The following is a 27,724-nucleotide window of genomic DNA, read 5'->3' on the forward strand; positions in this document are numbered from 1 at the left end:
GGCCACGACAGCCTTAAAGTGGCTTTCACGATAGAGGAAGAGGCGAGGCTAAATATTGCGACAGAAGGAAAAAGGAGATTCGGATTCGTCTATTTTCCCCGAAGGTCGCGCGGGACGTGGGAGCGGGGCGGGGCTTGGAGAGTTCCCTGGACACGTCAGAGCGAGGAACGACGTGGAACGGATCTCTCGGGGGCGGGGCGGCCGCCGATTGGTCCTTGAGCGGGGAGGATGAAGAGGGGCGGTGGTTTCAAACGTGATTTTTTTCTTCTTCTGACGTCAGAGAGGCGCCTGTCAAGCCGAGTTGTGTGGGGTAGGGGCGCCGCCATGCTCTGCCGAGGGAGCCCGCTGGCCGGCTTGCGGCCCTTGCTGGCGTCGCGACGGCAGCCCTTCGCCAACCCGGAGGAGCCCCGCAGGCCGCTTGGTCTCAGTAGCGTCCGCGGCGGCGGGGATTTCTTACGAGGTGAGCCCGCAGCGGAGGAAAAGGCGGTGCAGCCTGTCCTACCTGTCCGGGGTGTTGTGAGGACAAAAAGGGGGAGAGGGGCTCTCGCTTCGCATGCGGAGCCTGAGAAAAACTCCGTGGCCTTCGTGGAATAGTGTTTTGCCTGGTGGCGGGAACGGGGATGCTCCCAGGGTGTCCCCTTATAGAAAAGGGTGTCCAACAAACCGGGAAAACAGGGAATTATCAGGGAAATCGGCGGAAAATGGAATAAATCAGGGGGGGGGGGAAACAAACTGTATTGAAATATTTGAAAGTCAGGGAAAAATCATGTTAAGAAATGGATCACGCTGCCTGGCAGAGTCCAGCCAAAATGAGGATAACTGTGGCAACAACTGAGTGAATGGAATGATTGTTTTGTATGCTTTTTTTTGGGGGGGGGGGTAGATTCTTAATTAATTAATTGGATTCAAGATATTGTATACTGTGTTTTATATGTTGTGAGCCGCCCCAAGTCCTCGAAGAGGGGCGGCATGGAAATCCAATTAATAAATAATAAATAAATAAAGTTGCTTCCTCAGCTACCAATATTTCTCCACGGCTTAGCCATTTGGTATGACATCTACGATCATGCCTTAACTAGATTGCAAGTTACAGGGAAATGTCAGGGAAATATCAGGGAATTTTGAAATGTTTTCCCCCTGGACACCTTGTAAAAGGTCATGTTCAGTTATCCTACCGTGTTTCCCCGAAAGTAAGACAGTGTCTTACTTTCTTTTTACCCCCAAAAGCCCAACTACGTCTTACTTTCGGGGTATGTCTTACATTGGAAAGGAGGCGGGCGAAGGAGGGCGCAGTTCCGGCCGCTCGCCTCGGAGCCGGTCGGCCTCGCTGGCCGCTTGCAGCCGAGCCACCGGCTCCACCGCCTCTTCCCCTGCCGAGGCTCGGCTGCAAGCGGCCAGCGAGGCCAACCGGCTCCAAGGCGAGCCGCTGGAGCTGCGCCCTCCTTCGCCCGCCTCCTTTCCGGCAGCTCCCCGTGCGCGCCTCGCCGCGGCGCCACCGCCTCTTCCCCTGCCTTGCTGGCCGCTTGCAGCCGAGCCTCGGCAGGGGAAGAGGCGGTGGCGCCGCGGCGAGCTGCCGGAAAGGAGGCGGGCGAAGGAGGGCGCAGCTCCGGCCGCTCGCCTCGGAGCTGGTCGGCCTCGCTGGCTGCTTGCAGCCGAGCCTCGGCAGGGGAAGAGGCGGTGGCGCCGCGGCGAGCTGCCGGAAAGGAGGCGGGCGAAGGAGGGCGCAGCTCCGGCCGCTCGCCTCGGAGCTGGTCGGCCTCGCTGGCCGCTTGCAGCCGAGCCTCGGCAGGGGAAGAGGCGGTGGCGCCGCGGCGAGGCGAAGGTGAGGGGCGCGCGGGGAGCTTGGAAGCGACGTCATCGGGCTTCCTCCCCCGGCAATACCCCCGTGTTTCCCCGAAAGTAAGACATATGTCTTACTTTCGGGGTACGGCTTATATTAGCCGACCCCCCTGAAACCCCCGATACGTCTTACAATCGGGGGTGTCTTACTATCGGGGAAACAGGGTATTTAGAAACACACCACCACCACCGGCCTGCCCTGTTTGGAATCAGCAGATCTTGGTTGACTTGACTGACTGATTTATTGATTTTTTTCTTTAAAAAAGCCCCCGAGGGTTATCCAGAAAGTAAGGTTACAAGCAGTGTAGGGCCGCTCTTCTTACCTGCTACTGCAGCTCCCTTGGAGACCATCGCAAGCATGTGCGTGCCCATCGGCGTGAGATTTGGCTTCTGTGTATGCGCAGCAAGCCAAATCTCATGTGAGGATGTGTGCGAGAGGGAGCATTTGGCTATTTTTGCCTACATGCATGTGTGGAAGCAAAAAATAGGCAAAAATAGCTGAAATCTCACACGCGCATCACTCATGTAAGTTGAGGACTACTGTAATCCCTTTTATTGAAGTGGAGCCAGGAGCAGCTTAATGGAACTGAGCATTTGCTATCCGGATGCCCTTTCTGATGCCTATGCAGAGTTCACAACAGATATTTTATTTTTGTCGTTGCCTAGGATTGAACTCTCAGCCTCCTGATTTTGAGGCGAGTGTCTTCATCTCTAGGGCATCATGCCACTATGCCTGATTTTTTATGTGCTGTCCAATTAGTGTGGTTCTTTTAAAAAAAAAAAAAATTATTGGTTTTTGCACACACATAACACAATACAAACAACATACAACAGTGCTCTGTGCATGTGTCCCATCACCCGACTAAACATACATTCCCCACCACCAATGGGGGGGGGGGGGTTTCAATTATTTACGAGTATATATTCTGTTATTTCCTCAGCTCTGATTTGCATTTATTTACAATTCAAAGAGTGATTTGAGTTTATTGTTCACCTTTTCGTCGCAAATTTTACTCAACATATAATCCCTCACCTTGTCCCATCACTCCATCAATTTCTCCAGTTTGTTTTCATTAAAGTTGTTTAATCTTATTTCTATAATTTCAAAATGAATGTGATCCACCATGTACCAGTACCAATTCTGTAATGTCCAATACCACTACTGCTTGAGTGCTTTCCAGTGCTGCAGTTTTAATTTCTTTAAAATCTCTCAGTTCTCTTTGTTTAACTAATACCGCTATTTCTTTTGTAATTATCCACTTAATGTTTAACATCTTGTTTATTTCATTCTGCACTTCCTTCCAGAATTTCTGAACTTCAGCACACTCCCAGAACATACGCATGAAAACTCCTTTCTTTTGTCACCCATGCCAACAATTACCTTTCCCTTTCCTCTGGAAGTGTGCAAGTTGTGATGGTGTATAATACCATTTATGTAAAATTTTCCTTCTCATCTCTCTAACCCTTGTATTCTTTATTTTTTGTATGTTTTCTACTATATCTTTCATCTCTCTTTCATCAACTTGTAATTCATTTTGCCAACATCTTGTCAGGCCTTTTATCACTCCCTCTTCCGCTTGCAATAACATTCTGTATATATTACTTGCCTGTGCTTTTACATCAGTGTGGTTCAACTTTGTGAACTTGAGGTTATATAAGAATGTATAAGGGCATAAGGACATGACCCGCTGTTAAAATTCACAGAACACTGTATAACATGGCTGTCCTGGCTTCATTTTCTCCCTTTCTCAGAATTGAAGAAACTGGCCAATTTCCACAATTTCAGGACTGACTTCGATGTCATGTTTCCAACAAGACATCTTCCTCCTGAGCATTGCGATGTGGTGATCGTTGGCGGTGGGATAATAGGCTGGTCCATTGCCTACTGGCTGAAAATCAAAGAAACACGCAGAAATGCCATGCGAGTGATTGTAATTGAGAGAGACGATACTGTAAGTTCTTATCTCAGTTCCTCTTGAACAGAAAGAACTATGAAATTGAGGGTTAGCTAATGATGAAGTGCTGTCTTCATTTCCCTCCTCTGGATATTCAGGTTTATTCCTAAAGATTAACGGTTGGAGAGTAATTAGAGCAGCAGAACTTTAGTGCTTGTTGAAAAATCCCTGTAAGGATCAGCCAGCCTGGCCAGTTGAAGAAATTCTGGGTTAAGTTGTAACTTTAATACCTTAACTAAATCTAGAAGTTCTGCATTTTGCCCTTGAGTTCCAAGGTGCATTTGTGAGACTCTGGCATCAAGGTTTAGTTTAATCTAGTGGGTCATTTTGGATTGATATTATTTCTCAGTTTGTTATCTCAGTATTGTTGAATATCTATTTATTTGTTTATTTTTATTTATAAGATTTCAGTAAAAGTATAAACATGTGTACATAAGACGGTTTTGAGTACATGGGAACATTAGGACAGGGACGGTTAGATACATTGTTGGGCTTATGCACACCTCTTACAGACTTCTTAGGAATGAGGGGAAGTCAACAGTACACAGTCTAAGATTAAAGTTTTGGGAGATTGGGGAAGAAACCACATAGTCAGGTAATGTATTCCAGGCATTGATCACTCTGTTACTGAAGTCATATTTTCTGCAATCGACTTTGGACCGTTTACCTATGAGTTTGTATTGTTGCGATTGAAACTGAAGTGGTCATTGATGGGTAGGACATTGCAGCATATAATTTTATGTGCTACGCTTAGGTCAGACCTAAGGCAGTATAGTTCTAAATTGTCTCAGCCCAAAATTTCAAGTCTGTAGCATAAGGTATAATCTTTTTGCTACTAATTGTATGACTGAAATACTTTGGAAGGGGAGATTTAAATATAGCTAAATAACTCCTTATTACTTCTCTTATTTCCCTGCAGTATTCCAAAGCATCTACAGTTCTTTCTGTCGGAGGGATACGGCAGCAGTTTTCAGTGGAAGAAAATATCTGGATGAGCACTTTCTCAGCAAACTTCTTGCGCTTAATCAATGTACGTTATGCACTCTGGATTTTTGGTCCTGTGGCTAATATTTTCTTCTCCTTCTCTCTGCCTTCCCACCTTGTCTCCCCATTGCATCCTTTGGTGGAGTACACAGGTAATCTTAAAAGAGAAAAATGAGTGAAGGAATTAGGCAGCTCCTTGAATATCAAAAATAATATGACTGAATCTCTGAGGAAGAAATAATACATATAGTTTCCTAATAGAATAGAAGAGAATAGAATAGAATTTTATTGGCCAAGTGTGATTGGACACACAAGGAATTTGTCTTGGTGCATATGCTCTCAGGGTACATAAAATAAAATATACATTTGTCAAGAATCATGTGGTACGACACTTAATGATTGTCATAGGGGTCAAATAAGCAATGAAGAAGCAATATTAATAAAAAAATAAATAAAATTAATAAAAAAATAAAAAATCTTAGGATATAAGCAACAAGTTACAGTCATACAGTCAACATGGGAGGAAATGGGTGATAGGAATGATGAGAAAAACTAGTACAATAGAAGTGCAGATTTAGTAGAAAGTCTGACAGTGTTGAGGGAATTATTTGTTTAGTAGAGTGATGGCGTTCGGAAAAAAACTGTTCTTGTGTCTAGTTGTCTTGGTGTCAGTGCTCTGTAGCGATGTTTTGAGAGTAGGAGTTGAAACAGTTTGTGTCCAGGATGTGAGGGGTCAGTAAATATTTTCCCCGCCCTCTTCTTGACTCGTGCAGTATACAGGTCCTCAATGGAAGGCAGGTTGGCAGCATAGATATATTGCTAAGAGATAAGGCTTGGTTAGATGTTATATGAATCCAACTCTGTATTATACCTGCAAGCATTTCCATCAAATGTTTGTTAGCTCTGTTCACTGTTATCAAATGCATGATGTAAACATGTGAAATAGCCTTAGTAAATCCATGATTTCGCTCTACCTCATGGAAACTCATCTTGGGGTCTCTTGTATGAATTTGTAGGATTTTATCATTCATTCTGAAATAATCTCGATTCTCCAGAATCTATAAGCTATGTTTCTCTTCATTTTTTAAAAAAATGTTTGTTTAAAACAAAGGCTTCAAAAGATGTAATATCAGCAAGTGGAAACAATTATTGAAGTTACATGCGTATTAATGCTTAATACCCTGTTTTCCCCAAAATAAGACAGCGTCTTATATTAATTTTTGCTCCCAAAGATGTGCTACATCTTATTTTTAGGGGATGTCTTTTTTTTCAATGAATAAAAATTCACATTTATTGCTGAACAAAAAAAATTGAACGTTTATTATATACTGTACAGTAGTTGTCATCACAAACCAGCATAACCAGACAAACTGTGAATCCTATCAAGAATTTCTTACTACTACCGTACCATTATTCCCATGTACAACAATTATACTTTCTTCAAATATATGTTATATATGTTCTGTTCGGGAATGCTGCGAAATGAAACGTCTCCTATGTCTTACTTTTGGGGGATGCCTTATATTAGGCAATTCTAGGAAACCTCTCCTATGTCTTACTTTCGCAGAAACTTCTTTTCGGGGAAACAGGGTAGAACCAGAAAATACAAACCATACCAAAGTACGTTGCATTGTCTTTTTGATACGAAAAAGAAGTATAAATCTTTGAGTTTAGGTCCCAAAATACCTAATATTTATAAATACTTAAAAAAAATAAAGAAATCTATGAAAAGTAGTATAGATAGTAATTTTTTATTTCCCCGCCCCCATTTTGAGCTCCAAGCAAAATTTAGTTTTTAAAAATAAACTGTGCTATACATAGGGTGCATGAAAGAGCACACGTATTAATTTTCATTCTATCCCTTTGTTCATTCCAGGAACATCTTGGTGTTGTTGGAGAACCACCCATTGATATCCAATTTAATCATTCAGGTTATCTCTTTCTTGCTTCGGAGAATGAAGCTGCTATTTTGGAGGAGAATGTAAAGCTTCAAAGGTTGGGATCTTTTGAGTTTCTGATTGAATGGAGAAAGGTGTTAACACAGGGCATGAATAATTTCTTCTTTTTGCCACATTTTGCTCTGCAGGCACAGTGGTTGTCTCCTTCGATTACTCAGATTACTTTTTTTTATATTAATACACATTTTTTATTCATTTGCTGTCATCCAAGAAAAGTGGATGTTACCATATTTGGTGGTTAAATAAATAAAACAGAACAAAGAGCAAAAGGATGAAACAATAATAAAAAGGGAGAACAAAATAATATAACAAAAAATTATGTCTAGAATCTTATATAAATGCACACATATTTATACCCCCAAATAACCGTTGATTAAGGATGATGATACTTTGGGTTCAAGTTCTGTATGGTGACTTGATTCATCTAGGAAAGGCCCTAAAGTGGCTTGTTTTGATTTATGAGCGAAGTGACGGTTAAGCAAACCATAATTGGTCCACACCATTTATTGTTTCCCATCTGCATTTTGATTAATTTCTAAAGGAAATTAAACCCTTCACCCTTCGCTCCGAGTCCTTGGAGAGGGGCGGCATACAAATCTAATAAATTATGATTATTAGCAGTGAGATATCAGGCCTCGTAAAATAAGAAAGCAGGAAACTAGCAGCTTGTAGGGAAAAAAGTGGCACGAGGAGATCCAAATGAGTTCCTAGATTCTTGACTTGCCAGACTGTGTCCAGGGATCCCCAGCTCTTAGTCCTTGGATTGGCACTGGGCTGCAGCATGCCAGAAACCGGTGCAGAAAAATCTTTATCTATGGAACTGGTCCAAGGTACCCAAGGTTTGGCAGCTGCTCTTATTAGTCCACCATGATTTAATGAGTTTGCATGGCTGGCTCCACTAATAGAATTCATGGAGCCAAATTTATTTATTTATTTATTGGATTTGTATGCTGCCCCTCTCCGTGGACTCGGGGCGGCTAACAACAGTGATAAAAACAGAATGTAAAAATCCAATAATAAAACAGCTAAAATCCTTGTTATAAACCAATCATACATACAAACATACCATGCATAAATTGTAGAAGCCTAGGGGGAAAGATTATCTTATTCCCCCCGAGCCGCCCCGAGTCTGCGGAGAGGGGCGGCATACAAATCTGATTAAACTTAAACTTAAACTTAAACTTGCCTGATGGCAGAGGTGGGTTTTGAGGAGTTTACGAAAGGCAAGGAAGGTGGGGGCTATTCTAATCTCTGGGGGGAGTTGCTTCCAGAGGGCCGGGGCCGCCACAGAGAAGGCTCTTCCCTTGGGCCCCGCCAACCGACATTGTTTAGTTGACGGGACCCGGAGAAGGCCCACCCTGTGGGACCTAAATGGTCGCTGGGATTCGTGCAGCAGAAGGCGGTCCCTGAGATAATCTGGCCCGGTGCATTGTCCATTTTGGAGAAATATCTTTTCCGCCTTGTAGATTTTCAGTAGAACTTCTGATTTGAACCTTTTTTTTACAATCGATCTCATTGATTAAAAATTAATATTTTTAGTAGTACGAGTTCCCAAAGATTATAATGAAAGTTACCTAATTTTTATTTTATCTTTTTTTTAGAAAGGAAGGAGTAGCTGTCTCTCTGCTTTCACCAGCACAACTGAAAAAGAAATTTCCATGGCTGAACACTGATGGCATAGCTCTGGCTTCTTATGGTACCAACTGCTAATGGCAGCATCACTATCTCGACTACACAATTGTAGGCCAAAGACAATGATCCTTTTTTGGTAGACTGAAAAATCACTTGGGATCCAAAACCGGAAAGCTGATGTTGTTTCCCTACCTGCAGTCTTCCTGCAGATAGTAGTAGTTCAGTCACCTGGTTTTTCAGTTCCTAATTCAATTGAAATACCTACCATTCTGAGGCTTTGTGGCTTTCACTCTTCACAAATCCTTACTAGTCAATAGAGCAAATTCTTCTTTAAACAAACTTCCCTCTGTTGAATTTGCAGCTTGAATGTGTTCTTTGAGGAATGAAAGTCTTGGTGTTATATATTGAGTCAGGCCTCTGGTGTCACCCTGTGTACTAATTATTTCTCTTAAAACTACCTAGCCAAGGCTGCATAGTCCAATTATTCATTAATTCACCCATATTTCAATGCATGATCAAGCACAAGCATTCAAAACCTGCAGATGAGAACTTTTGGGATAATGATTTTTACTAAATTTATCAATGAGTCATCAAAGGACTTTGAATTTGTTTTATATGCCACGCATCTTGCAAAAAAGCTCAAAACTTCTACTTTTCTAAAACGATGCATGGCGTCAACCAAATTAATATTTGGTACCTGCTAATAAGCCATAAGATTATCTCAAATGTGGTTATTGAGCAAAGCACAGTAACTGGATTCATGCACTATGCCATGAATTACACATTTTAGTGCTTATAGTTAGTAATAATAATAATAATTTATTGGATTTGTATACCGCCCCTCTCCGTAGACTCGGGGCAGCTAACAACAATGATAAAAACAGCATGTGACAATCCAATAATAAAACAATCAAAAACCCTTATTATAAAACCAAACATACACACAGACATATCATGCATAACTTGTAATGGCCTAGGGGGAAGGAATATCTCAACTCCCCCATGCCTGGTGGTATAAATGAGTCTTCAGTAGTTTACGAAAGACAGGGAGGGTGGGGGCTATTATAATCTCCGGGGGGAGTTGGTTCCAGAGGGTTGGGGCCACCACAGAGAAGACTCTTCCCCTGGGGCCCGCCAAACGACATTGTTTAGTCGATGGGACCCGGAGAAGACCAACTCTGTGGGACCTTATCGGTCGCTGGGATTCGTGTGGTAGCAGGCCAAGGTTGGAAAACACTGGTTTAGTCGATGGGACCTAGAGGAGGCCGATTCTGTGCGATCTAATAGGTGTATTATGGGAGGTATATGGCAGGAGACGGTCCCATAAATAGTCAGGCCCCAAGCCACGTAGGGCTATATAGGTGATAACCAACACCTTGAATTGTGACCGGAGACTAATCGGCAGCCAGTTAGTCTAATTCCCACCAGTTATATTATATTGCATCTTAGAATTCTTATAAAGTTGGCCTTCATCTAATTTGCTGTTACGTTTAAATGCCAAGGCTTGCATTCCTACTATTTTTCTTGTATTCTTTTCTGACTTTTCCTTCAGGCTTGGAAAATGAGGGCTGGTTCGATCCCTGGACTCTTCTCAATGCTTTCAAGAGAAAAGCCATCTCTCTGGGCACAATCCAGTATAAGGGAGAAGTGACATGTAAGCATTTTTCTTTGCATTTCCTGCAGTAGCTTTATTGCCAACGGAAATATTTTCTAAGGTACAATATCTGGAACTGAATTGGTGACAGTCCAATGGGTTGAATCAAAACAGTGTTCTCGATACTTGGAATCAGTTGGAAACTAATCAAAGATAGAAACAACCTGCAATTAATTAATTTAATCTAATTTAATTTATTCGACTTCTATACCACCCAATCCCGTAGGACTCATGGCCAGTGTTCCCTCTAATTTTTTGGGGGGGGGGGCGGAAAAGTATAGTGTCTGAGCGGCAGTCCCTTCGGGACTGGGCGGCACAGAAATAATAAATAAATAAACAAATAAACAAACAAACAAACAAACAAAAAACCCACCCTGTTTTGCCTCAGAGAATATCAAAATAAAATACTGCACTGTGTGTCTATAACAGTGAGCTCATAATAGGGCAACTCTATCAATATCAAAATGCCACTTAAATAGTTGAGCTAGTTTCAAACTAGATTTTGATTTTCTTTCTCTCTTCGTTACTCCCATTCTTTTTCTTTCTCTTTTCCTTCCTCTCTTTTTTCTATCTGTTTCTCTCTCTTCCTCTCTCTCTCCTTCCCTCTCACTCTTTCACTCTTGGCTTCTGGGCAGGTTTGGAAAACTCTGAGTTGATGATGATTTTTAAGTGAGCGATTGCTCACTGCTCAGCTTAGAGGGAACTATGCTCATGGTGGCTTACAACAATAAAAAAATACAATAGAGCAATAATAAAAAGAAATCGAACCTCAACAGTAGATTAAAACCCCATTATAACCCTAACGAACTCATTATAAAAACCCCAAAAATCAATCTAACAAACATACACATCAGCCAAACTTTATTCGGGCACATCTGATGTTAGAGTTCATGGCCCCCAGGCCTGTCGGCAAAGCCAGGTCTTAACAGCTTTTCGAAAAGCCAGTAGAGTTGGAGCAGTGGGAACATCAGTGGGGGGAGTTGGTTCCATAGAGCCAGGGCGGCAATGGAAAAGGCCCTGTCCCATCATCCCGCCAACCTACATTGTTTAATTCAGGGTTTCCCAACCTTGGCAACTTGAAGATATCTGGACTTCAACTCCCAGAATTCCCCAGCCAGCATTCGCTGGCTGGGTAATTCTGGGAGTTGAAGTCCAAATATCTTCAAGTTGCCAAGGTTGGGAAACCCTGGTTTAGTCGATGGGACCTGAAGGAGGCCGATTCTGTGCGATCTAATAGGTATATTATGGGAGGTATATGGCAGGAGACGGTCCCGTAAATAGTCAGGCCCTAAGCCATGTAGGGCTATATAGGTGATAACCAACACCTTGAATTGTGACCGGAGACTAATCGGCAGCCAGGCAGCATGTGGAGTGTTGGGGTTATTTGGGCATACCGAGATACACCCATAACAGTTCACGTGGCTGCATTCTGGATTATCTGCAGTCTCCGAACACTCTTCAAGGGTAGCCCCATGTAGAGCGCATTGCAATAGTCAAGATGGGAGGTAATGAGGGCCTGAGTCACTGTGTGCAAGGCTTCCTGGTTCAAATAGGACCAATTTATTTATTTATTTTATCTATTTATTAGATTTGTATGCCGCCCCTCTCCGAAGACTCGGGACGGCTCACAACAGTAATAAAAAACAGTATAACAATGGAACAATCTAATATGAATCCCAGCGACTGGTTAGGTCCCACAGAGTTGGCCTTCTCCGGGTCCCGTCGATGAAGCAATGTTGTTTGGCGGGACCCAGGAGAAGAGCCTTCTCTGTGGCAGCCCCGGCCCTCTGGAACCAGCTCCCCCCAGATATCAGAGTTGCCCCCACCCTCCTTGCCTTTCATAAGCTCCTTAAAACCCACCTTTGTCGTCAGGCATGGGGGAATTGAAATTTCCCTTCCTCCTAGGCTTATAGAATTTATACATGGTATGCTTGTATGTATGAGTGGTTCTTTAAATTTGGGGGTTTTAGATTATTTTTAATATTAGATTTGTTTACATTGTCTTTTTATACTGTTGTTCGCCACCCCGAGCCTTTGGAGAGGGGCGGCCTACAAATCTAATAAATAAATAAATACATAAATACATAAATAAATACATAAATAAATTTAAATAAATTTTAAATTAAAATAAATAAAATAAATAAATAAATAAAATTACATTAAAAAAATGTAGGAGGACCTTCCTATCAGTAAGAACAATTAACCAGTGAAAAAGCTTGCCACCAGAAATCATGGGCGCTCCAGCAGTGGAAGTTTTTAAGAAGTGACTGGACAGTCACTTATCGGAGATGGTATAGGCCAGTGATGGCGAACCTTTTTTGGCTTGCATGCCGACAGGGTGGGTGTGGGTGTGGCAGCATATGTGCACATGCCCACATCCCTTCCCTATCCCCCACGCATATGAACCACCACCCCATACCATCCCTGTGCATGTGCACAATCCCCCTCCTTCATCCCTGCACATGCGCACAGGCCTCACTGAAGCCTAGGGTGGTGAAAAAATGGGCAAAGTTCGGAAAACACAGATCTAGTTTGCCCATTGTCCTGTTTTTGCACTCCAGAAGGTTCAGGGAAGCTTCCTGGAACCCCAGAGTGCGAAAAACAGCACAACAGGCAAATTGGAAGTGCGTTTTCTGAACTTCCAGTTTGACCAGTGTTTTTTGCACTCTGGGGCTTCAGGGAAGTTTCCCTGAATTGTCCAGTAGCCAAAACGGCCTTCCCCAAGGCTGAAAATCAGTTGGCCAGCACATACATGCATACTAGAGCTGACATAGGGCAATGTCTCGCGTGCTCTCTGATATGGCCCTGCATGCCACCTGTGCCATAGATTTGTTATCATGGGTTTGCGTTCTCCTGCTTGAGCCAGGGGCTGGAGTAGAAGACGTCCAAGCTCCTTTCCAGCTTCTCTTCTCTTCATTTCTCTTCTCTTTACTGTGGGAAAAAATCATCAGAATTTTGGAGTTTTGTCCCATTTTACAATCTTTCTTGCCACAGTTGTTAAGGTATTAATGCTACCTTAAAGTACACTGCTCAAAAAAATAAAGGGAACACTTAAACAACACAATATAACTCCACGTAAATCAAACTTCTGTGAAATCAAACTATCCACTTGGGAAGCAACACTGATGGACAATCAATTTCACATTGTGCACATTCAACTTAGAAACATAGAAACATAGAAGTCTGACGGCAGAAAAAGACCTCATGGTCCATCTAGTCTGCCCTTATACTATTTTCTGTATCTTATCTTAGGATGGATATATGTTTATCCCAGGCATGTTTAAATTCAGTTACTGTGGATTTATCTACCACGTGTGCTGGAAGTTTGTTCCAAGGATCTACTACTCTTTCAGTAAAATAATATTTTCTCATGTTGCTTTTGATCTTTCCCCCAACTAACTTCAGATTGTGTCCCCTTGTTCTTGTGTTCACTTTCCTATTAAAAACACTTTCCTATTAAAAAAAACTTTGTACAGAACAAAGTATTCAAAGAGAATATTTCATTCATTGAGATCTAGGATGTGTTGTTTATTTTTTTGAGAAGTATAGTTAAGTGAACTTGACTTCCCCGTTAGCTTGGTCTGTGGGAAAGTGATCACATGACCCCGCGACACTGAAATTGTCATGAAGTCATGCCAATTGAGAGGCATCCGAATTTTGATCACATGACCAGGAAGCTGCTGCCCCAGTTGCGAGCATGAAAAATGTTTGTAAGTTGCTTTTTTCAGTCCTGTTGTAGCTTAGAGCAGTCACTTCCCCTGTATTAGGAGTCCTCTATCCTTCCTTCCTCCATGCTATCAGACAGCATTTTACCAATGGGAGAAAGAAGAGAACTTTACATGATTCCAGGTATCAGATAACATTTGAGCTGCTCTGTGAAAGCATGATTATTCTGCATCTTACCATAGAATTCCCCCATCCCCCCCAGCCTGGCACCAATATTGGAGTTTTAATCTGAGCATATCTGGAGATAATTAATATGCAAAAAAAGAAGAAGATTTGCTAAGGTACTTTGGCAAATTTCAGCCACTTAGTTAGGAAGGAGAGAAACTTCAAAATGTCCTAAGTCCCACATTTAGTGTTGGCACTATTATAGTTTGCCCTAAACTCCACCCTCCATCCCCATCCTATTTTAATAACTTTATTTAGGCATTTCAATAACCTTGATTGATTGATTTGGGGAAAAAATATTATTTTTTAAAATAACACTTGAAAGAGGAACATTTTATACTATAAAATACGGTAATCTGATAGAATGGGTTATATATTTTAAATAAATACATTATAAATAGCAAGGACATTGTTAAAAAAATCTTTATATTTCAGGAATGTATCAACGACAGTTGCTTTACCGTCTCCTCCATCTCTTTCACTTCTACAGCTTTCATCTTGGAGATGAGAAATATCGAAGCCTCGAGTATTTCATCTGTATATGTGAGTCATTATTTTAGGGTTCAGTTATGCTTCTCATGAATTACGTAAAATCATATATTTTCTTCCTACGAGTGGTGTGATGGCCTAGAGGTGGAGCTCTCACCTTACAATCAGGAGGCTGTGAGTGTTATGGCCCCAGCGGAGCTGCCAGCAGATTTGGACAGCGAGGAGGTGCTCTGTGCTCTGTGTCAGAGGCAGCGATGGGGCCAGGGCTGTAGGACAGTTATCAGCTGCCTTTGGAGTCAGGCATCAGTAAGACAAATAGCTGGAGCCTGTTCCTAGTGTGCATTGGCACAGAGTTGCCAGACGAAGGGAACAGCTAAAGAATAAAGGTCGACTTGGGCGTAAGGCCACAGGTGGACGATGAATAGGGGGCCCTCCTATAGGGAATAAAAGAGGAGTGAAAGGGGAGGGGTATTTGCAGGAGACAATTAGTTCATTCCTGCATTCTTGCCAAGTATTGTGGCAGTCTGAAAGATATCAACCTGGCCACTCTCCAAGCCTGATAAAAGTCGGTAATTGTGAACTATCTTGAACGACTGGGAGAGGCAACACTTTGATCACTGGACATTAAATAAAAGAAGTTGTATCAGAGCGAGAAGCCTGCTTCGTAGTTTAGGAAAGCCTATGTCAGAACAGTGCGCTCGATCCTAGGTAGAGGCAGATGTTTGTCTCTCTGGGCACACTGAAAATACATCTGCTGAATAAAACTCCGCGTTGGCGACACGAAGGGCATCCAGCCAGGGTTTCTCTTGAAAGTGAAACATCTGTTGAGTTTTGTCCCATTTTACAAACTTTCCTGCCAAAATTTTATGTGAACCTTTGCAATTGTTAAGCTAGAAGACAAGGGAATCTGGCTTCCCTATTGACTTTGCAGGTCACAAAAGAGGGTCAGGTGACCTTGGGACACAGCAACGGTCATCTGAATTTGGATCACATGACCATAGGGATGTTGCCAAGTTGGAATTGAAAAAATGTTCGTAAGTCACATTTTTCAGTGCTGTTCTACCTTTGAGGAAACTTTAAATGAACTACTGTATTGTGAGTCAAGACCTGTATATGTTTCTATGTGGAGGGATATGTAAATGTACAGTAGATAAGGTGGCTAAAGTTACCATTATCCACAGATGCAATAACAAACGCCTACAATAACAAACACCCGGGAGTGTCGATGTACTCCCTCAGTTCCTTCATCTTCTTGGGGTTCATGGAATACATCCTCGGTTTGGGTTGTTTTGCCCCTGGAAGGATCTCAGTTATCTGTGGGCCTGTGAGGAGGGTGGGGTCACCTTGCCTTAGGACGGAGTGCTGAGAAGTTCATCACCTGTTTGGTCAGCTAATTTGACCTGTGATACAAGGGGAGGGAGACAGTATTCTTTAATTATGCCCCATGCATGGGAAAAGACCTAGGACAGTGATGGTGAACCTGTTTTGGTGCACGTGCCAAAAGGGTGTGTGTGGGTGTGCTATCAAGCATGCATATGCCCACACTCCTTCCCCCATGCATGTGCACCCCCCATGCTACCCTTTGCACATGCACAGAAGCCTTACTGAAGCCTGGCACGTGAAAAAAATGCCCAAATCAGAGGTTTGTGAAAACGTACTTCCGGTTTGCCGTTGTGCTGTTTTTTATTTATTTGTCTGTCTGTCTGTCTGTCTGTCTGTCTGTCTGTCCATTCATTCATTCATTCATTCATTCATTCATTCATTCATTCATTCATTCATTCATTCGATTTTTATGCCGCCCTTCTCCTTAGACCCAGGGCGGCTTACAACATGTTAGCAATAGCACTTTTTTAACAGAGCTAGGCTATTGCCCCCACAATCCGGGTCCTCATTTTACCCACCTCGGAAGGATGGAAGGCTGAGTCAACCTTGAGCCGGTGATGAGATTTGAACCGCTGACCTTCAGATCTACAAGTCAGCTTCAGTGACCTGCAGTACAGCACTCTACCTGCTGCGCCACCCGGAAGCTTCCCTGTGAACCCTCTGGAGTGCAAAAAACAGAACAACAGCAAAACGGAAGTGTTTTTTTTTTTTAATTTTCAGGTTGACTGTTGGGTGATTTTTTTTTGCCTCCGGGGCTGTAGGGAAGCTTCCCTGAAGCGTCCAGAGGGCAAAATGGCCTTTCCCAAGGCTGGCGCTGACACAGGGCAAAGTCTCACGTGTCCTCTGATATGGCTTCGCTTGCCACCTGTGGCACGTGTGCCATAGGTTCGCCATCACAGACCTAGGAAGTTCATTCAGGGGGACAGTTTCTGGAGAGTGGTCCTTAAAGTTTTGAATCCTCTTGAGACAGGAAGGGGAGGAGGAAAGGCTACAAGGCAAATCCAACAAGAGTCATCCATTTTTTATTAGCTGTAGAGCAAAGGCTTCATTTGTTCTTTCCCTTTTGTTTTGGGAGAGGTATCAGTTTGTTAGTGGACCATCTAACGGCTTGGTATAATCTTTCCTGCTCTTTTGTTGTCCTTAACCTTCTAGGTCCAGTTGCCCGAAAGTTTTGAACGTGCCAGAGTAGATTGTTGTTTGGTGGTAAATGCAGCAGGAGCCTGGTCAGGCAGAGTGGCTGAGATGGCTGGCATTGGGGCTCCGTCCAAAAGCATCTTAGCAGGGATCAAGCTTCCAGTAGAACCCAAGAAAAGGTGAGGTTAATATTCCTTGTGCAACAAGTATTTTTTTGACCCAAAGAGCAAAACTTGGTTTATTATATTGTTTGAACGGAGCTACTGAGGTTTCTAAATTGGGGTTTCTGGTGTAGTGTTTGCGTGACTCCAACCATCCAAGTTAAGGTAGCGTACATCTGGCAAGGTAGGGAGGTCCATATGTTTTCAACTGGAGATTAAGGATTCCAGTTTCAAATACATATCTCAGCTGCTGCTCAGGATACAATTTAATTTCCTCCTCCTTTAGCGAAATACAGTGGTACCTCATGTTACGAACTTAATTGGTTCCAGGAGGAGGTTCGTAAGGTGAAAAGTTCGTAAGACGAAACAATGTTTCCCATAGGAATCAATGTAAAAGCAAATAATGCATGCAAATCCTTCAGGAAAATCCCAAACTTTAGAAGGGAGGCGAACAGAGGGCAGGGAGGAGCAGCTAAAGGGGGCGGGTGGAAGAAGCAAGGCTAGGCTAAAGGGTGAGTGGGAAGGAAGAAAGGCAAGGGGGGCGCCCCTCCCTTTTCTTTCTTCAAAAGACACCCTTTCGGTGCCTCTGCAAGCACGCTGTTCTCTGCAAAGTCTTTCCCCCTCCAAGCCGCCCCTCCCTTTTCTTTCTTCAAAAGACACCCTTTCAGTGCCTGTGCAAGCACGCTGTTCTCCTACTTTTTAAAATGCAAACTCTTTCCCCCTCCAAGCCGCCCCTCCCTTTTCTTTCTTCAAAAGACACCCTTTCAGTGCCTGTGCAAGCACGCTGTTCTCCTACTTTTTAAAATGCAAACTCTTTCCCCCTCCTAGCCGCCCCTCCCTTTTCTTTCTTCAAAAGACACCCTTTCAGTGCCTGTGCAAGCACGCTGTTCTCCTACTTTTTAAAATGCAAACTCTTTCCCCCTCCAAGCCGCCCCTCCCTTTTCTTTCTTCAAAAGACACCCTTTCAGTGCCTGTGCAAGCACGCTGTTCTCCTACTTTTTAAAATGCAAACTCTTTCCCCCCCCAAGCCGCCCCTCCCTTTTCTTTCTTCAAAAAAGGAAAAAAGAAAGAAACCCCTTCATCCCAGCAGCAGGGGCTTGGGTTCGTAAGGTGAAAATAGTTCGGAAGAAGAGGCAAAAAAATCTTAAACACTGGGTTTGTATCTCGAAAAGTTCGTTAGAAGAGGCATTCGCAGCATTTCTTTGTACTACACTCCCCTAAATATATTGTGGATCATGCCTAAAATAGATGACTTGCATACAACTCATTTTACAGTATCTACTGATATTTTTCATGCTTCTCTTTTGCCAAGATGAATCCTTAGGTTTTGAAATTGAAAAGATCTAAGGATGCAATGCCAGCAAAGTAGTCTTTGATAGGAGAGCGGGTGGAATAAACCGTACCAGAACAGACAAAGGGAAAACAGTTGGCTCCAGGCAGTGAAGGCTGCTCTCCTTACTTGCTACCAGAGCTCCCTCAGAGGCAGTCGTGGATGCAAGCGTGCCCATCAGTTGCATACGCGCCCGTCGGTGTGAGATTTGGCTTCTGCTCATGCGCAGCAAGCCAATTCTTGCATGAGGATGCATGCAAGAGCGAGATTTTGGCTATTTTCGCCTATATTTTTGCTTCTGTGCATGCAGAAAATAGCTAAAATCTCCTTCTCGCATGTGTCCTCACACGAGATTTGGCTTGCTGTGCATGCGCAGGGGCGCATCGGGGGGGCACAGTTGCATACGCATCCGGGTTTTTCCTACCAGAGCTACACACCTGGAAGCACCAGCTGCTGCCCGTCAGTGGCTCAAGGGAAGTTCATATATTAGCAACAAGTCAAATGATACTCAAGGGTTTCCTTAGCCTGTGAAACTAACAAGGTACAAACTCTTGTATCTGGTGGGATTGTTACCTCTTTTGTTTCTGTTCGCTTTAATTCTTGCTCTCCTTCCAACAGTGGTCCCTTGACTTTTGCGGGGGATACTTTCCAAGACTGCCTGCAAAAGTCAAATTTCCGCGAAGTAGAGATGCTCCCTCCCTCCCTCCCTTCCTTCCTTCCTTCCTTCCTTCCTTCCTTCCTCCCCCTCCCTCCTCCATTCCTGGTTTTATTTACCCCCAGAACCTGCAGGGGCAACGGGGCGGGAAGCTGGGGGCTTTGCTGCGCTCGCTGCCGGCGTCTCCCAGGGCGGTGGCGGCAGCACCAGTGCTCAGAGTCAGGGCCGGGGAAGGGGAAACTCAAGGCACGAGGGATCCAGGCAAGGACTCGAAGCCAGGATTCCAGGCCAGTCAGCTGGGAGGTCGGACGCTACCACTAAGGGAGACGGCTTAGGTGGGTGGGGGAGGAAGAAGCGGTGGCGGCAGGCGGCAGTAAGGCTCGGCTTCAAGTGGAGTGTACCAATGCTCTGAGAATTAAAGGGGAAGGATCGGGAGGCTGGGGCGGAAGTGGAGCTTTTATTTAAAGAAGCAGGACGGCTGGGGTGGGGGCCGGGGGGGAGGAGAGTTAAAATGCAAAGTATTTTACATTGGGCGGCCGCAGGAAAACCCCTGGTGTTCAAAAAAACCATGGTTTTTTTTTTAATTAATATTTTTTGAAAACCAAAATATTAATTAATATTTTGAAAACTTTCTGCGAAAGTCAGACCCGCGAAAGTCAAGGGACCACTGTATATTGACATAAAATATAGCAAAAGCATCTCTTTATCCCTTCGCTCCTAGGTACGTCTATGTCTGGCACTGCCCTGAGGGACCCGGCTTGGAGTGCCCTTTCTTCATTGACAATACTGGAATGTATTTCCGAAGAGAAGGTTTGGGTGGCAATTATCTTGGAGGCTTAAGCCCAACAGAAGTAAGTTTATCAGGGCTTTGGCACAGTTTTCTACCAGGTTTGTAAAGACTCTTTAGGGTCAAAGAGTCGCTGGTGAGACCACATTTGGAGTACTGTGTTCAGTTCTGGAGACCTCACCTACAAAAAGATATTGACAAAATTGAACGGGTCCAAAGACGGGCTACAAGAATGGTGGAAGGTCTGAAGTATAAAACGTATCAGGAAAGACTTAATGAACTCAATCTGTATAGTCTGGAAGACAGAAGGAAAAGGGGGGACATGATCGAAACATTTAAATATGTTAAAGGGTTAAATAGGGTTCAGGAGGGAAGTGTTTTTAACAGGAAAGTGAACACAAGAACAAGGGGACACAATCTGAAGTTAGTTGGGGGAAAGATCAAAGGCAACATGAGAAAGTATTATTTTACTGAAAGAGTAGTAGATCCTTGGAACAAACTTCCAGCAGACGTGGTTGGTAAATCCACAGTAACCGAATTTAAACATGCCTGGGATAAACATATATCCATTGTAAGATAAAATACAGGAAATAGTAAAATGGCAGACTAGATGGACCATGGGGTCTTTTTCTGCCGTCAGTCTTCTATGTTTCTATGTTTCTAAAGTGACAGGTGTATCTAGTCTGGTTTTAGTAAAAATCAAGACTTTTCTAAAGCCTTCATCTTCTTAAGTTCTCGGATTTCCACCCAGTGTCCCAATTTTATAATAAATAGTTTCATAATAATAACAATTCCAACACCAGGTATCAAGCGGATGCCAGAAAACCAAGCAGAAACTATTGTGTTTCAGCGGGAATTTAAATCATAGTTGTAAGTACCATTTTTGAGCAACTTGGATTTTACATAGAAACATAGAAGTCTGACAGCAGAAAAAGACCTCATGGTCCATCTAGTCTGCCCTTATACTATTTTCTGTATTTTATCTTAGGATGGATATATGTTTATCCCAGGCATGTTTAAATTCAGTTACTGTGGATTTATCTACCACGTGTGCTGGAAGTTTGTTCCAAGGATCTACTACTCTTTCAGTAAAATAATACTTTCTCATGTTGCCTTTGATCTTTCCCCCAACTAACTTCAGATTGTGTCCCCTTGTTCTTGTGTTCACTTTCCTATTAAAAACACTTCCCTCCTGGACCTTATTTAACCCTTTAACATATTTAAATGTTTCGATCATGTCCCCCCTTTTCCTTCTGTCCTCCAGACTATACAGATTGAGTTTTGTTTTCAATTTTCAATATACTCAAAACCCATTGACACTTCATGCCGCTGATTCAGGCTTCACTATTGTTTCTTAGCAATAGCACTTATATACCGCTCCACAGTGCTTTACAGCCTCTCTAAGCGGTTTACAGAGTCAGCATATTGCACCTAACAGTCTTGCTCCTCATTTTATTGACCTCAGAAGGATGGAAGTCGAAGGATGGAAGTCTGAGTCAATCTTGAGCCGGTCAAAATTGAACTGCCAAATTGTAGGCAGCCAGCTGTCAGCGGAAGTAGCTTGTAGTACTGCGTTCTAACCACTGCACCACCGTGGTTTCTTAAGTTCATTTTTATCCTTTTGGGATGACCTGTCTTAAAAGGATTGCTTTTCTAGGAGAAATTCAAGATTCAGGCACTCCTCGACTTATAACACCTTGTATAGTAACTGTTCAAAGTTACGATGGTGCGAAAAAGAATAATTTACGACCATCTCTGTGGTTATGTGAAGAAAATTCACTTGGCTTGGTAACTGGTATGTACAGTGTTCCCTCGATTTTCACGGGGATGCGTTCTGAGACCGCCCGCAAAAGTCGAATTTCTGCGACGGTTGCAGCATCTTGGAGTTCTTTGCAGGTAGCTTCTGGCAAGTAAAATCAATAGGGGGAATCAGATTTGCTTAACAACTGCAGCAAAAAATGTTGTAAAATTAGGTGAAATTCTATTCGCATTTGCAGTTGAAAGGCGAGAACTACTGTACAAATCAGATCAGAATACTCTTAATCTTTGTGGGTAACTATCTTGCCGAAAGAGTTATCATGTCTGCATTTACTTTTCAGGAAGAAGAGCCAGATATCGAAAATTTGGAAGTAGACCCAGAATTCTTCCAGGAGAAAATTTGGCCTAAGCTTGCCCACCGAGTGCCATGCTTTGAATCTTTGAAGGTAAGATATTGATGGGGGGGTGGGGGGATGACACCTTGAAAATTTAACACCTCATTTTAAATTTCCTTACAACAGTTAATCCAAGCACACAGTAACAGACATGATAAAAAGTTATTTTCTATCTTAGGAAATTTTGAGCTGGGCTTCATGTTCTGTCTGGGTTCCCCCAGACGTCAACACCAACTAAAAAGAGTAGCCAGACATGCTGATAAAAAGCAAAGTCATTTTATATCTTTGAAAACAAACACAGATAACAAAAACTGTTCTTACAAACTGGAATGCTATGAAGCTTCACAGAAAAGTCACGACGGCCAGACAATACAACAGGCTTCTTGCTGGCACACACACCACTGTAGATAATAAAACCCACGCCTCCCCCAAGTTTTCAGCCTTCGAGGCCACAAGCCAGAATCAGAGACGCCAAGGATCGAAGCAAGATCACAGGACTCCCAAAAGATAACTCTCCACAATACAGGAAGGGCGGGCCTGCCTTTTCAACCTTTCTGAGGAGAACCACACCCAAACCCAGCTGTTGCCTATTAGGGATGGAAATACCTGGCTAATTGTCCCCTTCTTTGTGCTGCCCTTCTCTGCCTCATATCTATGATGGCTTGTGCGTTCTCATCTAATGATTCCAGGCTACTCGCTGGGGAGAGCTCCCCCCCGGGGGTCTCAGGCTGTTCTCCCTCCTCCTCGTCCTGACATTCCTCTTCCCCGTCTGCCTGTTCCTCCTCCTCCTCCTGTTCCTCGTCCTCCCCCTCTGAGCATGGAGCCGGCAGAGTTCCAGCCGTTCCCTGAGGAGTCTCAGACTGAATCACAATAGCTTCATATTCTACAACACTTTGTTTAGGTTGGTTGAATTGACTGTAGAATTGTTTAGCATTATTGTCAAAACCACAGAGTGGGCTTCAAAAATTTTAGCAAGGGCTTCTCTGCCCAATTGCTGGGTGGGCATGGCCTAGTCCACCTCCTGTACTACGGGGGGTGGGGTGGGGTGTTTTTGCCTTCCGTTGGCTCTAGAGGCTTTCCACAAGCTTCTGGGAGGGCAAAAGCATCCTCCCCGGGCCCCTTAGAGGCTGGAAAAGGGCCCAAACATCTGGTAGGCCTGTTTTTTGCCCTCCCTGAGCCTTCTGTTGTGTCCTGCACTTATCTGACATCCAGAACAGGCCACGTGGAGACTCCTGCGAGAGGAGGCATGAGGTGGGCAGGGCCAGCGAGGAATGGGATTTGGAGGTTCTCCAAACAGCACACAATCTTAGCTAGAGGTTCTCCTGAATTCTCTGCGAACCCCCAGCAGCCCATCTCTGGAATTGTATGTAAGATTACTTAGCAATATATCTTCTAGATTATCTACCCCCGCTCATGACATATCCGCTAGTTATATCAATCTACAGTCAAGATTCAACAACCTGAATTCAGTGGCTCTTACAGAATCATCCAGGTGTGTCATTCCTTGGGTTGCAGTGATTCTAGAAAGAGTGCAGAGAAGAGCAACCAGGATGATTAGGGGACTGGAGATTAAACTGTGATGAATAGTTTCAGGAACTGGGCATGGCTGATAGTGAGAGCAATCAACCAATGGAACAGAAGTTGCCTTCAGAAGTTGTAGGAGCTTCATCAGTGGAGGCTTTCAGAAAGAGATTGGACTGCCATTTGTCAGAAATGATGTAGGTTCTCCTGCTTGGGCAGGGGGTTGGACTAGATGACCTACAAGGTCTGATCCAACTCTATTAATCTGTTAATTTTTCTCCTCCATTTGTGTCTCCTATTTAAGCTTGTTTTCAGTTCGGAGCACTAGTTAGGATTGAATTCCAAACCAATTTCTTAAGAAACAAGCTTTCCATTTTGGGGGTGGGAGGGGGGGGAGAGTGGTTCCTATATTCTTTACCCTTCAGACTTGTCTCTCAATCCATTGTACATCATGCCTAGGACTAACGGGAAATTGATCCCTGTTTCTGGCAGGTAAAAAGTTCCTGGGCCGGTTACTATGACTACAATACGTTTGATCAGAACCCTGTGATCGGCAAGCACCCAGAAGTGTCAAACCTCTACTTTGCTTCAGGCTTCAGTGGACATGGTCTACAGCACGCCCCGGCAGTGGGACAAGCCGTAGCCGAGCTCATTATGGACTTTAAATATAAGACCATCAACCTTGAGAGATTCTCCTTCGATAGGCTTATCAAAGACGAGAAGCTTCTTGAGAGGAATATAGTCTAAAGCCACCCAAGTTGGGATTCATTTGTAGAGTGAGTTTTATTTGTTTATTCTTCCCCCCTCCTTTTCATCCTAGTCATTACATCTTCAGGTGACAGCACAAGGAAGTTACTCTGACAGCTGTGGTTCATTTGAATGGGTCTATTTTGTGCAGGGTAACTCAAAAGAGTAACTTAAGAGTTGTGCCTGATGCTGCTGTGATCAAAGCTTGCGGAACCTGAAACTGAACAGGATGCTTATGGAGGAGAAGAGGGTACAGTGATACCTCGTCTTACAAACGCCTCATCATACAAACTTTTCGAGATACAAACCCGGGATTTAAGATTTTTTTGCCTCTTCTTACAAACTATTTTCATCTTACAAACCCACCGCCGCCACTGGGATGCCCCGCCTCTGGACTTCCGTTGCCAGCGAAGCACCTGTTTTTGTCTGGAGGTGGGGTTTCCCAGCGAGGGGAGCCTCAGTGAAATCGCAGCATTGCAAAAACACAGAGGTCTGGAGGTGGGGTTTTGAGGACATCGGTGTTTTTGCGATGCTGCGATTTCACTGAGGTTCCCTTCGCTGGGAAACCCACTTCCAGACTTCCGCTGCCAGCGAAGCGCTTGTTTTTGCGATGCTGGGATTCCCCTGCAGCATCGCAAAAACACAGAAGTCCAGAGGTGGGGTTTCCCATGGAGGGGAGCCTCAGGGGAATCCCAGCAGCGCAAAAAACGGGCGCTTCGGCTGGCAAAAGTGGTGAATTTTGGGCTTGCACGCATTAATCGTTTTTCCATTGATTCCTTTGGGAAACATTGTTTCGTCTTACAAACTTTTCACTTTAAGAACCTCGTCCCGGAACCAATTAAGTTCGTAAGACGAGGTATCACTGTATTTCCTTCCCGGCTAATACTTCTTCTGCTCCCCTTTGTCATTTCTCAGACTTGTGGTCTGAGGTCCTCTGGGAGTTGAAGTCCACAAGGCTTAAAGTTGCCAAGGCTGGAGACCCCCTGCATTAAAGCTTAAGCTTCTCTTTCAGCAGAGGGGTTTTGGAGAAAGAGGAAGGAGATGACAAACGATCTGTGTCTTTTTACCTCTTCCTCCACCGTTTGGCCTAATGGTAGGACTCTGGCATCTGCTTAGGTCAGCCTTAAGAAAAAGAGGAAGTACAGCAGTTTATTACAGATCATTTGTAGGATTATGGCTAAAGGGAGACAAAAGGAAACAGCTGGACCAGGCCGCTTCTTAAACTCCTCTCCCTTCTCTCTCCTTCAAGTCAAAAGTGGACTGAAATAGAAATTTACTGAGGATAAAGCTGCAGCCATTCATCAACTAAGTTCTTTTAGACCAGAAGTCTTCAAACTTAGCAACTTTAAGACTTGTGGACTTCAACTCCCAGAATTCTCTACGCTGGCTGGAGAATTCTGGGACTTGAAGTCCACAAGTCTTAGAGTTGCCAAGTTTTTGGACCCCTGATCTAGACAGTCCCAGAATTCTCTATGCTGGCTGGAGAATTCTGGGACTTGAAGTCCACAAGTCTTAGAGTTGCCAAGTTTTGGGACCCCTGGTCTAGACAGTCCCAGAATTCTCTATGCTGGCTGGAGAATTCTGGGACTTGAAGTCCACAAGTCTTAGAGTTGCCAAGTTTTGGGACCCCTGGTCTAGACAGTCCCAGAATTCTCTATGCTGGCTGGAGAATTCTGGGACTTGAAGTCCACAAGTCTTAGAGTTGCCAAGTTTTGGGACCCCTGGTCTAGACAGTCCCAGAATTCTCTACGCTGGCTGGAGAATTCTGGGACTTGAAGTCCACAAGTCTTAGAGTTGCCAAGTTTTGGGACCCCTGGTCTAGACAGTCCCAGAATTCTCTATGCTGGCTGGAGAATTCTGGGACTTGAAGCCCACAAGTCTTAGAGTTGCCAAGTTTTGGGACCCCTGATCTAGACAGTGTTTCTTAAACCTGGAAATTTTATGGTGGGTGGACCAATTCCCAGAATTTCCCAACCAGAAGAGTTGAAGTCTACCCATTTTATTAATTTCCAGGTTTGAGAAACACTACTCTAAGAAGTTCTCCCTTCTCCAGTTCATCCCCAGTACCAGATATGCCAAAGTACACCGAATCTATAGGAAATCTTAATTTATTTTTCCAACTGAAATTTACTCCTAAAATACCTACTCCAATCCCCTTACCAAGTTCCTAATTTGATTTTTTTAATTGAGTTTTGGAAGAGGGCCACAACTGGGACATAAATACAGTATGAGGTGCAGAGAAGGTGCCATCAGCATTTTCTTCCCACATAACATGGATCATGTACTATGAAACATTGATTTTAAACATAGAGTTGGGAATCTTAGCTCTACAGAATAGAATAGTGATATACTGAGTTTAGTACACCACAGTGCAAATAATAGTTAAAAATGTTGACTGTGTAAGCCAATAAAACAAATTATTTCCAAATGCATACCTTGCAGGACATACAATTATTTTTTAACATTTATTGTATAAATAATATTTGGCATACTTAGATACAGTGGATATCACAACCTACAAAAAACCAATTGCTACCAACCTGCCTTCCACTAAGGACCTGGAATTCAATTCAATTTCAATTTATTAGATTTGTATGCCGCCCCTCTCCGAAGACTCGGGGATAACAATGGAACAAATCTAATAATAAAATTACATTAAAACCCCCCCAACAATTTAAAAACCATACAACACATACATACCAAACATAAAATATAAGAAAGCCTAGGGGAGATGTCTTAATTCCCCCATGCCTGGTGATATAGGTGGGTCTTGAGTAACTTGCGAAAGACAAGGAGGGTGGGGGCCGTTCTAATCTCTGGGGGGAGTTGATTCCAGAGGGCCTGGGCCGCCACAGAGAAGGCTCTTCCCCTGGGGCCCGCCAAATGACATTGTTTGGTCGACGGGACCCGGAGAAGGCCAACTCTGTGGGACCTTATCGGCCGCTGGGATTCGTGCGGTAGAACTTGACTTCTGCACAAGTCAAAAAGAGGACTGTGAAAATATCTACAGATCCCTCGTATCCTGAAACATAAAGTATTTCAGCTTCTATCCTCAAAATGGTGCTATAGGGCACTGCACACCAAAACAACTAGACACAAGGACAGTTTCCCCCCGAAAGCCATCACTCTGCTAAACAACTAATTCCCACAACACTGTCAAATTATTCACTAAGACTGTATTCTTCTTCTTTTCTTCCTTCCTAGTAACTACTGTATCTCTTCCCACTTATGACTATACCATGTTGCTTGTATCTTTATAATTTATATTGTTTTATTTGTTTCCTGGTATGATTTGCTTATGTATTAATAACCCACGACTATCACTAAGTGTTGTATCTTATGATTCTTGATGAATGTACTTTCTTTTCTTTCTTTATTTTTCTTTGGTGCATATGAGACCATAGGCACAAAAGACAAATTCCTTGTGTATCCAATCACACGTGGCCAATAA

General features: G+C 43.5%; 1 protein-coding gene across 1 annotated transcript; it reads left to right on the forward strand.

The window, feature by feature from the left end:
- Positions 1–259: 259 nt before the first annotated feature.
- FOXRED1 (FAD dependent oxidoreductase domain containing 1) lies at positions 260–26,705 on the forward strand. The gene is made up of 11 exons (XM_070765129.1): positions 260–460; positions 3,592–3,791; positions 4,714–4,824; positions 6,655–6,773; positions 8,338–8,432; positions 9,921–10,022; positions 14,404–14,456; positions 16,938–17,098; positions 19,787–19,916; positions 21,952–22,056; positions 24,019–26,705. Exons 1-11 carry the CDS (start codon positions 325–327, stop codon positions 24,271–24,273), a joined length of 1,467 nt encoding a protein of 488 aa, XP_070621230.1. The 5' UTR covers positions 260–324; the 3' UTR covers positions 24,274–26,705.
- Positions 26,706–27,724: the final 1,019 nt, after the last annotated feature.

Source organism: Erythrolamprus reginae, chromosome 12, assembly GCF_031021105.1.
Source record: "Erythrolamprus reginae isolate rEryReg1 chromosome 12, rEryReg1.hap1, whole genome shotgun sequence".
Taxonomy (NCBI): Eukaryota; Metazoa; Chordata; class Lepidosauria; order Squamata; family Dipsadidae; genus Erythrolamprus; species Erythrolamprus reginae.